We start from the raw sequence: 13,777 nt of genomic DNA on the forward strand, positions 1-13,777 counted from the left end.
CCACTTACCTCAACTTTCCATCTCCCATCTTTCCATGTTTCATCTATTTACCTGCCACTCTCTTGCTCAAAAATTATCAATGGCTCATGGCTCCCCACTGCCTACAGGATAAAGTCAAAACTCTTTCCAGCCTTATCTACCACCACTCTTCTTCACGGCCATCATGTTCCAGGTAGAAGGGTAAGTGTCATTCTTTTAGATTGCCCAGCATCTAACCCCTTTATGTCTGGGGAATTCCCTACCTCCCAATGTAGAAGGTAAAAACGTAAATGTACCCTTTCCAAGCCTCCTGTGCAGCTAGCTTATGGCACCTGACCATACCAATTTGATGCACCATCCTCTGACTGTGAATGTGACTGTGAAGTGGGGTCTATAAAGAACGCTCCCTCATAGTAGGAACAGTCGCAGGAAGACTTGAGTTCCTAGGCGGCACCCAGCGGGCAGGGCTGGAGGAGTTCCATGGTACAGGTGAAACACATACCCTCTGGTTGCAGCAGTATTTTTTTTGTGGTTCCTCACTGGAGTGACCAGTATGGTTCCGGGCTGCATAGTGTCCACACATGGTTTTTCAGCCATCATGGTGATTCTGTGAGGTACCCAATATCCTTTTTGGCCTAAATCAACCAGTCCAGCTGTTTCCAAGTAAGCATCCTGACTGGCAATTCAGTCAAGCTGGATACCACACTCATCTCAGAACATGCCCTTTGCTTTCCTGCCTCACGTAACCTTGCCCACTGTTTCTTCCATCCACAATTCTTCTCCCTGCCTTCTCCTTTAGTCAAAATTCTTCCCATCTTTTAAGGCCCAGCAGAAGTGCTACTTGCCCTATAAACATAATAGTTAACACTTTAAGAGCACTTTCTAAGGGCCAGGCATTCCTCTCATTTAATCTTCACAAGAACAGCAGGCGTTGATACTAGCATTAGCCCTATTTTACAGCTGAGGAACCTGTAGCAAAAACAAATTCAGTAAATTGTCCAAGGTCACGCAGCTAGTGAACAGTGATGGAGGCAGAATTCAAATCTAGGAGATCTGACCCCGGACCCCTGCTCTTGAGCAGAGAACAGAAAATTATGGCCCACAGGTCAAACCAGCCCAGCGGCTAAACCTGGCTCACAGCATGTTTTTATACACACAGGATCTAAGAATGGTTTTTCCATATTTAAGTTGTTGGAGGAAAAAAAATCAAAAGAATAATATTTCATGACCCATGAAAAATATAAAATTCAAATTTCAACATCCATTTTATTGAAGCACAGCAACATACTGTCTGCGGCTGCTTTCATGCTGTAACAGCAGAGTCGAGTAGCTGCGACAGAGACAGAAGGACCCAAAAAGCCCACAAAGCCTCAAATATTTACTGTCTGGCCCTTTACTGAAGAAGTCTGAGGCCCTGCTTCCAACCAGCATTGCCTCTCTTGACAAGCCTTCCCCGATTCCTTACTTCCCGAAGCTGGTGCAAATCTTCCCCTTTGCTGGATCTGCACAGCATCTGCGCCTCTATTCTAACAGGCAGTCTATTTTGCTGTGAATTACACTTGTCTTGTTTTTTCCTCCAGCAGACTGTAAATTCCTTGAAGGCAGGAAGTAATCTTTTTCGCTTTGTATTCCTCTTGGTGCCTTGCTTACTGTTGGCAGTCAATAAATGCATGCTGATTTTAAATAAAACATTGCAATGAACTCTTGGATTTTCCCAACATGAGTCATAGAAATCATAGACTAGACTCCATATTGACAGGGTGGGTAATCATGGGCACCCTCGACCACTACTGGTAGGTGTATAAACTGGTACAGACTTTCTGAAGGGCAATTCTGCCTCTTCATCTAATACTTTGAAAGTGTAAATTTCTTAGAACTCAGAATTCCACTGCTGGAAATTTATCCTAAGGAAATATGCAGACTAGTATGCAAAAATGTATGCAAAATAGCAGTCTTAGGCATTAACACATTTACTGAGTACGTATTACATGCCAGGCACTGAGTTAAGTCCTTTAAATGAAGAACCTTACAACTCTTAGAGTAAACATTATTATGAGCCCTATTTAATAGATGAGGAAATTAAAACTCAAGAGGTTAAACAATTTATCCCTTAAATAAAGGTTAAGGGATTTCAGATGACTGTTTTTTAAGGGGAGGACTACAGCTGATTTTAATTTTGCATATTAGTAGTCTTTTCTAAATTTACTACTGTAATAAGCAGGTATTACATGTATAATTCTTTTTAAAAGATTTTATTATTTTCCTTTTTCTCCCCAAAGCCCCCCAGTACATAGTTGTATATTCTCCATTGTGGGTCCTTCTAGTTGTGGCATGTGGGATGCTGCCTCAGCGTGGTTTGATGAGTGGTGCCATGTCTGCGCCCAGGATTCGAACCAATGAAACACTGGGCCGCCTGCAGCAGAGCGCGCGAACTTAACCACTCGGCCACGGGGCCAGCCCCTACACGTATAATTTATGAGTGCAGTAAGATATCATAGAAACCTTACTCCTGTATTTTTTTTCCTTTGGAAGGTCAGGGAAAATAACCCAGAACAAAACAAGTAAATGTCCTTTTTCATTTACTTTGGAAAGTATGACAAAAAGTCACCATCCTGGACTTTGAAACAAGAATACTACTTTCTCACATAAAACAGCCTTGAAACAACATTCTGGATCCTACGTGTTTCCCATACAGCATCACTCAGCCAGTCCTTACGGTTTGCCAATATGCAAGGAGACAGAAAATGATGTTGTGACTGGTACGGAATAAAGACTCCTCGGACATGAGGATGCAGTCATCTATAATTACAGCAATTTAGAGAGGAAGCGCCCCACCCTGGCTGCAGATCTCCAGGGTACTGCATGATCCCAAAGCCCTAAGCTTTAGACTTGCTTTGAATTCAAGCTGTTTTCCCTCTGATGTGAAAACAGCAGTCCTGGATCTCCTCCTGCGTCTACAGTGCATTCACACAAACACTTCCAAGCTAATCTATTAAATGCTAAGATGGCCATGGAAAAGCTTCCCAGAGCCACACCTTACCTCTTCTGGCACAATAATTAACGGATACTTGTCCTCAGATAAAAAGTTGAAAATAACCCATACTTTAAAGGCATCTTCTTCTGTAATGAGCAGGGGACTCTTTGTGAGGTTTTTTTTGACACAGAGGGTCCAACACATCCTGTTGAATTCAATCTTGTCAAAGTTGTCTTGGACCTAAAAAAAGGAATGAGGAAAAGTTCCAGTGAACCAGTCCAAAATAAGCAGTATATAAGCCAAGTAAAACAGAAAGACGAAGCCTACTACAGGCTTCCATTTTAATCAATCCAATTAACCAATAACCATTTTCTAAATATTTGCTTAGGTACCACACTTTCAAAGGCTCAATTAAGAATGTTATATTTAGCTTGACGCTGAAGCAACATCTGTCCATATCACTCACTTGGCACATAAAATACTGACCTGCCGAAAGGTTATTTTTTCATGTGTACACATTACCTTCTAAATAGACTACCGATCCTGATACAGAGGAGTGGAGAATGTGAATTACTCAATAGGAGCCACACACAGATAGCTCATCTTTACCTATATAGTCCAAGAAGATAGTTTCTTTAGGGAAAAACTGTTTAACTGAAATTCTAAAAAGACAGACCTGCCATTCAGTCATTCAATCATGCATAACATTCCCTCAGCATCTACTATGAGCCAAGTACTATGCTACACATTAAGGATATAAAGATGAAGAACTTGGTCTCTGCTTTTAGAACATTCATAGTTTATTTCGGAAAACAGATACAAATAGACAAATTTTAACTTAACAAAGTGTATAATTCAATAGTTTTTCATTCGTTCAACAGACAAAACTTAGCAATTATTATTTCTAAGGGACAATGCAAAGATATTTACTATAATACTAGCTCATTCTCCAAGGAATGTCAATGACAATTACAATATAGTGTGATAAGGACCACAACAGAGATAAGCAGAGGGTTCTGTGGGAACACTGAGGCGATAAATCAATCCTAAGAATTAGGGGTAGATTTTCAGAAAGAACCACATGACAACAGAGCTGAGTCCCAAAGGACCATCAAGAGTCAAACAGTATAAGAATGGGGAAAAGGGTATTCCAGGTAGAACAGAATGTGGAAAAGCCCAGAGGTGGAGACAACTAACGATGATCAATTTGGAAGAACCGTGGGACATTTAATGTGAATGGGACACTTAGTGCTATGCACCGAGGCTTTTCACAAGGGCAAATAACAGAAACTACCTTGGGTTCCTTTAAATGGAAAAGGAATTTACTGGAAAAACAATGAGTAACCTTAAAGATCCAACACAAGGGCTGGAAAATTTAGGCTCTGAAAGCAAGCCATTACCAAGCTAGACTAGGCAGTCAGAACTGTAGCTGAAACTATTCATGTTCTTTTTTTTTTTTTTTTTGAGGAAGATTAGCCCTGAGCTAACTACTGCCAATCCTCCACTTTTTGCTGAGGAAGACTGGCCCTGAGGTAACATCCATGCCCATCTTCCTCTACTTTATACGTGGGACGCCTACCACAGCATGGCTTTTGCCAAGTGGTGGCATGTCCTCGTCCGAGATCAGAACCAGCGAGCCCCCGGCCTCCGAGAAGCAGAACGTGCGAACTTAACCGCTGCGCCACCAGGCTGGCGCCTTCTTTGAATGCAGTGATGGAGAGACCACTGCCAATGTAACCTAAGGCTGTCACTGCTGCCACTGACCCAGACCTTGATCCTCTGTGTCACTCAGTGCACAAAGTCCCATTAGCTTCGCCTGGGTCACATTCCTATGCTCTAGTTGCCAGAGAGCAAGGAAAATGAGCGTCTGAACTTTTCACTATCTGAGATGTGAGGTAGGTCCTGTCCCACACCAAGGCGCTGTGGACATTTCCCAAACATAAGAAAAGAGTTCAGATAGTGGACAAATATCCACTGCATGGGGCACCGTGAAAGATGAGGCTAGAGAGGGAGGTGAAGACCAGATCATGAAGAGGCTTAAATTCATGTTAAGGAGTCAGGATTTATCTGTACTGCAAGAGTGAAAGGGAGCAATACACACAACCTGCACTTCAAAAGCCACATTCTGGGACAACACAGAAGATGTACTGGAGGAGGCAGAGGGGTGGACGACAACATGACCAAAGCACTTCCACGCAGAGAGAAAGAGCGTGGTGTGTACTGTAAGGAAGAAGTCACTAGCCGGCTGCAGGGAGAAGTTTCTCTCGATCCCTAAGTTTCTCAGAATTCGTGGTGGGCAAGCCAGTTCCCCAGAAGCAGGAAGATCTCCTTTGCGCTCTGCCTTCAGCACCCTGTGTCCATCTGGCACCATCTCCCATGGCCCCATCGTACGCAATGGGTCCCATGAAGGGAAAGCAGTAGCTACTACTGCACTTTCTCTTTTCCCTTTTCTTTTCTTTAACACCTTTTACTGAGAATTTAGTATATGCTTGGCATTTTATACGCAGCTTCTCACTTAAACTTCATACTAGCCCCATAAGGTTAAATATTGTGCCTATTTTACCAATCAAGAAACAGAGGTTCAGAAAAATCGAGTACTTTTTCCAAGTTCACATGGCTAGTTAATATCAAAACCAGAGTTTAAATGAAAGCTCAAATGCTGTCTCCTTCCACTACGCCAAAGTGCTTGCAGAACTCAGTAGATGGAGGACATCTGTGTGATGGAAGACATCTCTACAGGACTGGTTTCAAAGGCCACAACCATCAACTCTACCTACCTGCACCCACAAAAAACACTACGTGGAAGATACGCCACACAGACGAAATGACATGTGCACGAAAGTACACGGCTTTGCCCTGAGGAACAAGAAGTGATTCTGTGTGGATTATGTGGTGAATCATAGGGTTCCTCAGGGGGAGCGGTAAGATTTACGGCTGGAAGAACGAACACAGACCAAATCACAAAGAGATTTATAATTTTAAGAAATATCTGTAAGAAACCCCCAAACAAAGAGTTTTAGAGCTGAGAACGAGCAGGTCATCTTCAGCCCAGAAAAGATGCTATTTGAGGTGGGCTTTGAAGTACAATGAAGAGTACAAGGAAAAGCGCTCCAAAGGACAGGAAGGGAAACGGCACGAGCAAAGGCACAGCAGAGCACGTCAACCATGTTTGGGGAAGCGCCACAGGATGAAGGGGACAAAAACAAGGGAGAAGGAAAGACAAAGTTTTCACCTACGGGCACCTTCAGCCTGAAGTTCTGGTAAGACATCTGGATGGAGGTGTCCAAAGATAATCAAAGAAATGGACCTGTAACCTAAGAGGAGAGGCAGATTTGTGAATCAACCGCGTGCCGAGGATGACTGAAGCTGTGATGGTCGATGAGATCACTGAGAGAGAACATAAAGCGAGAAAAGAGACAGGATCAAAAACAGAACCTGAGGGATACATTTACAAAGCAAGACAAGGAAGAGGAATTATGATGACTGAAAGAGCAATCAAAGTGGTAAGAGAACCGCAGAGACACAAAAACTGAGTGAGGAAGCATTTAAGAAGGCTTGATCATGGGGGCCGGCCCTGTGGCCAAGTGGTTAAGTTCGCATGCTCCGCTACAGTGGCCCAGGGTTTCGCCGGTTCGGATCCTGGGCAAGGACATGGCACCACTCATCAGGCCACGTTCAGGCGGCGTCCCATGTGCCACAACCAGAAGGGCCCACAACTAAAATATACAACTATGTACTGGGGGGATTTGGGGAGAAAAAGCAGAAAGAAAAAAATAGATTGGCAACGGTTGTTAGCGCAGGTGCCAATCTTAAAAAAAAAAAGGCTTGATCAAGTGTCAAATGCTGCAGAGAGATTAAGGAGGAGTGGTTTCAGAAAAGACCACTGGTTTTGCAATTCAGTGGTCACTAGTTACCCTCAAGACAGCCAAGAAGTCTGGGTAAAAGTCAGACTGCAATGGGATCAGAAACCAAGCAAATTTTCCCTAAACAGTCTTCCCAGGAAATAAGTAGTGGCTTTTTGATCCAAGTTCACTGCATCTTATGTAATTTTAATAAGTTGTCTGTTTGGTTCATTCCTTCTCTAACATCTAATTCTTTAGATTTCCATTAGATTAGATTCTAAAGAATCTAATTCTTTAGATTTCTTTTCTGCTTCAAAGGTAAAAGCATATTAAATGATAGCATTTACACCTTTAAAAAAAGTACAAATCAGATCACTATGAAAAGCCCATAGCTAACACATCATACTCAACAGTGAAAAACTGAAAGCCTTTGCTCTAAGATCAGGAACAAGGCAAGGACGCCCACTCTCACCACTTCTATTCAATATGGTACTACGAGTCCTAGCCAGAGCAGTTATGCAAGAAAAAGAAATAAAAAGCATCCAGATTGAAAAGGAAGAAGTAAAATTATCTCTGTTTGCAGATGACATGCTCTTTCTTATATGTAGAAAACTCTAAAGATTCCACAAAGAACTGTTGGAACTAATAAACAATTCAGCATAGTTGCAGGACACAAAATCGGCACTCAAAGATCAGTTGTGTTTCTATACATTAACAGTGAACAATCTGAAAAGGAAACTAAGAAAACCATCCCATTTACAACAGCATCAAAAAGAATAAAACATTAGGGCCAGCCCAGTGGCATAGTGGTTAACTTCGCATACTCCGCTTCAGCTGCCTGCGGCTCATAGGTTCAGATCCTGGAGACGGAGCTAGCACTGCTGATCAAGCCACACTGTGGCAGCATCCCACATAAAACAGAGGAACGTTGGCACAGATGTTCACTCAGGGACAATCTTCCTCCAGCAAAAAGACGGAGACTGACAACAGATGTAAGCTCAGGGCCAATCTTCCTCAAAAAAATACATAAAATAAAAAATAAAATAGAATACTCAGGAACAAACTTAACCACGCAGGCAAAAGACTTCCACACTGAAAACTACAAAAGATTACTCAAAGAAATTAAAGATGACACAAATGGAAAGAGATCCATGTTGATGAACTGGAACACTTAACATTGTGAAAATGTCCATACTACCCAAAGCAATTTACAGATTCAGTGAAATCCCTATTAAAATCCCAATGGCTTTTTTTTTTGCCATCATCAGAAAAAAAGCAGAAAACATCATCCTAAAACTCATACGGAATGTCAAAGGACCATGAACAGCCAAACAATCTCGAGAAGAACAAAGCTGGAGTACACTTCCTGATTCCAAAACATTACAAAGCTACGGGAGTCTAAACAGTATGGTACTGGCAAAAGACAGACAGACAGATCAATAAAACAGAATAGAGAGCCCGGAAATACACCCTCACATATTTGGTCAAATGATCTTTAACAAGGATGCCAAGACTACACAATGAGGAAAGGATAGTCTCTTCAATAAAGGGTGTTAGGAAAACTGAATGTCTACATGAAAAAGAAGGAAGATGGACCCTTATCTTACATCATATACAAAACTAACTCAAAATAGAGTAAAGATCTAAATGTACGACCTGAACCTATAAAACTCCTAGAAGAAAACAGAAGAGCTTCATGACATTGTAATGGACAAAGATTTCTTGGATATGACACTAAAAGAACAGGCAACAAAAGCAAAATTAGACAAATGCAACTACATCAAACTTAGAAACTTCTGCACCCAAAGGAAAACATCAATAGAGTTGGACCACAGTGAACGAGTCCTTGCTATCACAGAACTTACACTCTAGAGGGGGAATCAGATATCAGACAATACAGCAATAACACAACCACCTATATGATGAAAACTGTGGTTAAGTGCTACAAAGGAAAAGCACAGGATGCTGTGAGAACACACTACAGGAGAGCTGGTTTACTCTGGAAGGGTGTGGTGCTACCTAGAGAAACCTCCCTGAGGAAGTGACAATCAATCTGAGACCTAAAGGATGAACAAGAATTAGCTGCATGTTATGGATTGAAGGGAACCTTACAGCAGAGGAAGCAGTAGGTCTGAAGGCTCTGTGGCAGGAAGCATCTTGGTAATTGGAGGAACAGAGAGAAGGCCAACACAGTGGCACTGAAGTGACAAGAAGAGGAGACGAGGAAGAGGAGGCCGGAGAGGATGGCAGAGGCCAAATCGAACATGGCCCTATACGCCATGATAAGGATGTTGGACTTTACCTAAAAACAACAGCAAGCCACTGAAGGGTATGGGTTCAATATTTAATGCTTACTAGAGTAAATCTGTAAACTGAGATGATCTCTAGGTCCATTCTAACTACAAAAGGTCCAGAAATCTATGATTCCATACTCCATCTTATACAAATTGTGCTCCAAAATCACAGTTTATATCACACCTATTAAATCGACAGTCTCATATCTTTTGGAAAACTAATTACGGCTTCCAGTGGTTTCAAGGTGTCCAAACAGAAGATAGTTTCCTAGAAAGAAATGTGCAGGGGCTGGCCCCGTAGCCGAGTGGTTAAGTTCGCGCGCTCCGCTGCAGGCAGCGCAGTGTTTTGTCAGTTCGAATCCTGGGCACAGACATGGCACTGCTCATCGGGCCACGCTGAGGCGGCGTCCCCCATGCCACAACTAGAAGCACCCACAACGAAAAATATACAACTACGTACTGGGGGGCTTTGGGGAGAAAAAGGAAAAAAATAAAATCTTTAAAAAAAAAAAAAGAAATGTGCAGAGTTGTTCTTATTTCTAACATCTATTTGCTTTTCACCAAACTCCATACATATGAACAACAAGATAGCTATACTATTTATAGAGCTCAACTCTGACCCAGAGTACTAGAAGTATTTACAAAACTGAACTCACATGTTCTCTAAACTAGAATTTTCATCCAAACTAGCTCAAGACTAAAGTTCGTGTGGCAGAGACAGTTCTCAGAAGACAGGGAAAGTGGCCAATTGTAGGCTTTAGAAATTGTCAGAATTTGCTTTCTCAGAAAGCATTCACACTCCGATCAATAATCCTACTTCAAATAATCTAATCTATCCTAAAAGAGAATCAGATCAGATAAACATTTACCTAGGATAATCACTATTCTTTATAAGAGTGGAAAAAAAAATAAAAGTCCACCAAAAAGTGAATGGTTATAAAGTTATAGGACAAGACCTTATACAGTCATTGGATAGCACTTAGCAGCTGGGTGACCTGAGGAAGCAATTTAGCCCAAGGCCCAGTCTCTTCATCTTTAAAATGATGGTAATGATGGTACGTAATCCACAGAGTTGATAGAAAGACATACTTAGAATACTGGTTTAAAACATTTAGCATAGTGCCTGATACACAGTAGACTAAATAAATGTTAGCATTTTTATCTTTATACTCATGTTTTCAAAAAAATTATAATGACATGGGAAAGGCAATATTAATGTCAAGTGTTCAGTATGATCCCAACTTGAAAAATAATATATACAAAACATATTTTAAAAAATAAAGACATAAAAAATAAAGCAAACAGATCAAAATGTTAACAGTGACTGCCTCTAGATGGTAAGGTTATGGGTGATATATATTGTCTTAATAAATTCCTTCTTTCTCTAAATTTCCAATAATAGCCTGTATTACCTTTAAAATTAAAAAAAAACTTTAAAAACAATACTTTGTATCAACCATCAGGGAGACGCAAATCAAAACCTAGTAAGATACCATACTTCACACCCACTAGGATGGCTATAACCAAAACAACAGAAAATACCAAGAGTTGGTAAGGATATGAAGAAACTGAAACACTCATACATTGCCAGCAGGAAAGTAAAATGCACAGCTGCTTTGGAAAACAGTTTGGCAGTTTCTCAAAAGGTTAAACATAGAGTTGCCATATGACCCAGCAATTCCTAGGTATATACCGAGAGGTGAAAACATACATCCAGACAAAAACTTGAACGTGAATGCTCATAGCAAATTCATAATAACCAAAAAGTAGAATCAATTCAAACACCCATCACCTGATGAATATGCAAACAAAATGTGGTACGTCCTTAATGGAATATTATTCAGCCATAAAAAAGAATGAAGTGCTGCTACACGCTACAATGTGGACGAACCTTGAAAACATTACGCTAAGTGAAAGAAGGCAGACAAAAAAGCCCTCATATTACATGATTCCACTCATATTATGAGGCCAGGATAAGCAAATCCATAGACACAAAAAACAGATTAGTGGTTGCCTAGGGCTGTGGAGGAGGAGAGAGGGAGTGCCAACTGGGTACAGTTTTTTTGAGGAAAGATGATGAAAATATTCTAAAATTGATTGTGGTGATGGTTGCACAAAAAAGTGACTATACTAAAAACTGCTGAATTGTACACTTTAAACAGTTAAATTGTATGGTATGTGAATTATACCTCAATAAACTTGTTATTTGAAAAACCAATATTTCTTTAAACTACATCACTCGTAGATTTATACTGCTGGCCAGTGTTCAATGGCATAACATCATCCACAGTTCTCAGCAGGGAATCTTTTTATTCACTCAGAAGTTTTCTAGTCCCGTATAACTTCACAAACATGATGAAAATATAGAGTCCAACTTGACCATTGTGCCAAATTAATACCGTATAATTTTCAAGCAACAATGAAAGAAAAAATAACACACTAAAGGATAATAAGAGGGGCCGGCCCCATGGCTGAGTGGTTAAGTTCGAGCGCTCCACATCGGTGGTCCAGGGTTTCGCCAGTTCGGATCCTGGGCGTGGACATGGCACCATTCATCAAGCTATGCTGAGGCGGCGTCCCACATGCCACAGCTAGAAGGACCCACAACTAAAAATACACAACTATGTACTGGGGGGCTTTGGGAGAAAAAAGGAAAAATAAAAATAAATAAAATAAATAAAATCTTTAAAACACCTGAGGGAAAACTGACCAAAATGAGCACTAAGAAACACCAGATACTAATTAAGAGAAAAGGAACATCTTAAAACACCTCAGAAAGAACCTAAGAGAACTAAACGAGGTTGAGATAAATTCGAGATTATCAGAATGCCCTCACCACTCCACCCCTGCCCCCATGTATCCAATAAGTGGAAAAACAGAACAATTTTAGAAGGGAGCAATTAATCCCTTCATTGTACAGTCGGAAGCAGACTGATGTAGAAGTTAAATGACTTAGGTGCAAAATCATCTACCCCTTACCAGTCAGGCAGCCTCACGCTCTGTTTCCTCCTGAGTTAAAGAGGGTAAGAACTCCAGAGATGCACTGCAGGATTAACGTGAAGATCAGATGAGACTCGTGTGTGCGTGTGTGTGTGTGTCTGTGTGCGTAAGTATATCATGCAAATGGTTAATCATTATTTCATATTTTCTTTGCATAACTAATGACAATCTCTAAGTTTTATGTTAACATTCTTCGGCCACTATTGGCAATTTTTTTCCAACTAAGTTTCAAAACAAGGCACTAATCTCCGCTCAATTTAAACCCACACCACGGAAACCTCGGCTGCTTTATTCGGATTGAAGAACTGGCAGAATTCCACTCCAGGTGGCGGAGCAATAGTAAACAAGGCCTCACTGTTTCATCACACCCTCACGCTCTGTGAATAAGTTTTTCTCCAAATTTAGCAGCTCATTTTGGATTTTTTAAATAGTGCTACATTTTCTCCCTTGGTTACAATACTTTAAAATACCTAAATACTACAACAAAGAACACTTTAAAACCTAAATTCAAGATGTTTAAACAAAGTTACTCCAAGGAGAACAAAATACAGTATTAGGGTACAGCATTCAAGATATTAAACTAGGTTTCTCTATCCACTGGCCCAGCCCACACAAATTCCAGCAGTGAAAAACAAAGCAATTTCCAGATTTCTAAGAATTTTCTAGTATGTTCTATATTTTAATAACAGACATAATTCTGCTTATTGTCTTTAATTTTTAAAATTAAACACAGGCACAGAGTAGGTCATCATCTATTTGCTGAATATGACATAATTACCTATAATACAACTATAGAACATAAATGAACCTGATCAATGAACAGACAGCAACCAAAACAGCTCCAGAAAACAGTACAGCACCGTCCCGTAAAGTTCTGAGACCTCACACATCACTTTCTGTACAATTTGATTAAATCACTTTATTGAGATATAATTCACATACCATAAAACTCAGGGTTTAAAGTGTACAATGCAGAAGTTTTTAGTACACTCACAAGGTTTTGCGACCGCCATCACTATTTAACTCTAGAACATTTTCATCGCCCCCAAAAAGAAATCCTAAATCCATTAGTCATCACTCACCACTCCCATTTCCCCTCAGCCTCTGGCAACACTAAACATGTGTTTGCCTATTCTGGATATTTTATACACGTATGGAATCAGACAGGACGTGGCTTTTGTGAGTTTGATTAAATCTTACATTTCATTACGGTGTGGTTTCTCTCTCTTTTTTAATTTAACTATGATCAAGGTGATGTTATCATCTCTGCAGGGGGAATACTTAAGAAACATCTATAACACATATACATATAAGACACACACAAATGAAGAGCAGAAAATTGTACTGTGAGACTGCTTTGGAATAACAGATATAGCTATAAAGAAAACAACATAAATGAAGACACTAATTTTGACAATCTTCACCACAAAATTTCTGAAAAATATGTGATTTTTAAAAAGAATCCTGACCAACATTTCAGCATTTTCCAAACTACTAATTTAAATTATCATAAATTGTAAATACTGTACTTTGCTAATATAAAAAGACACTAAACTATAAAAAGAATTTATAACTATAAATAGCAATAAAAATCCAAAAAGTCATAGAAAAAAATATGTAATAGTTGTGGTATTTAGGTGATGGGAAAATGAGCAGGCATCCCACATATAAAATAGAGGAAGATGGCC

At 40.2% G+C, this 13,777-nt stretch overlaps 1 protein-coding gene across 1 annotated transcript in view; it reads right to left on the reverse strand.

Annotated features, from left to right (window-relative positions):
- Window positions 1-13,777, reverse strand: part of SWAP70 (switching B cell complex subunit SWAP70) — a 68,379-nt gene that overhangs the window by 30,965 nt on the left and 23,637 nt on the right. Inside the window, exon 3 of the mRNA XM_046686025.1 lies at window positions 3,020-3,193. Within this exon, the coding sequence (XP_046541981.1) occupies window positions 3,020-3,193 (174 nt within the window). The remainder of the gene's footprint in view (window positions 1-3,019; window positions 3,194-13,777) is intronic.

This window comes from Equus quagga, chromosome 14, assembly GCF_021613505.1.
Source record: "Equus quagga isolate Etosha38 chromosome 14, UCLA_HA_Equagga_1.0, whole genome shotgun sequence".
Lineage (NCBI taxonomy): Eukaryota > Metazoa > Chordata > Mammalia > Perissodactyla > Equidae > Equus > Equus quagga.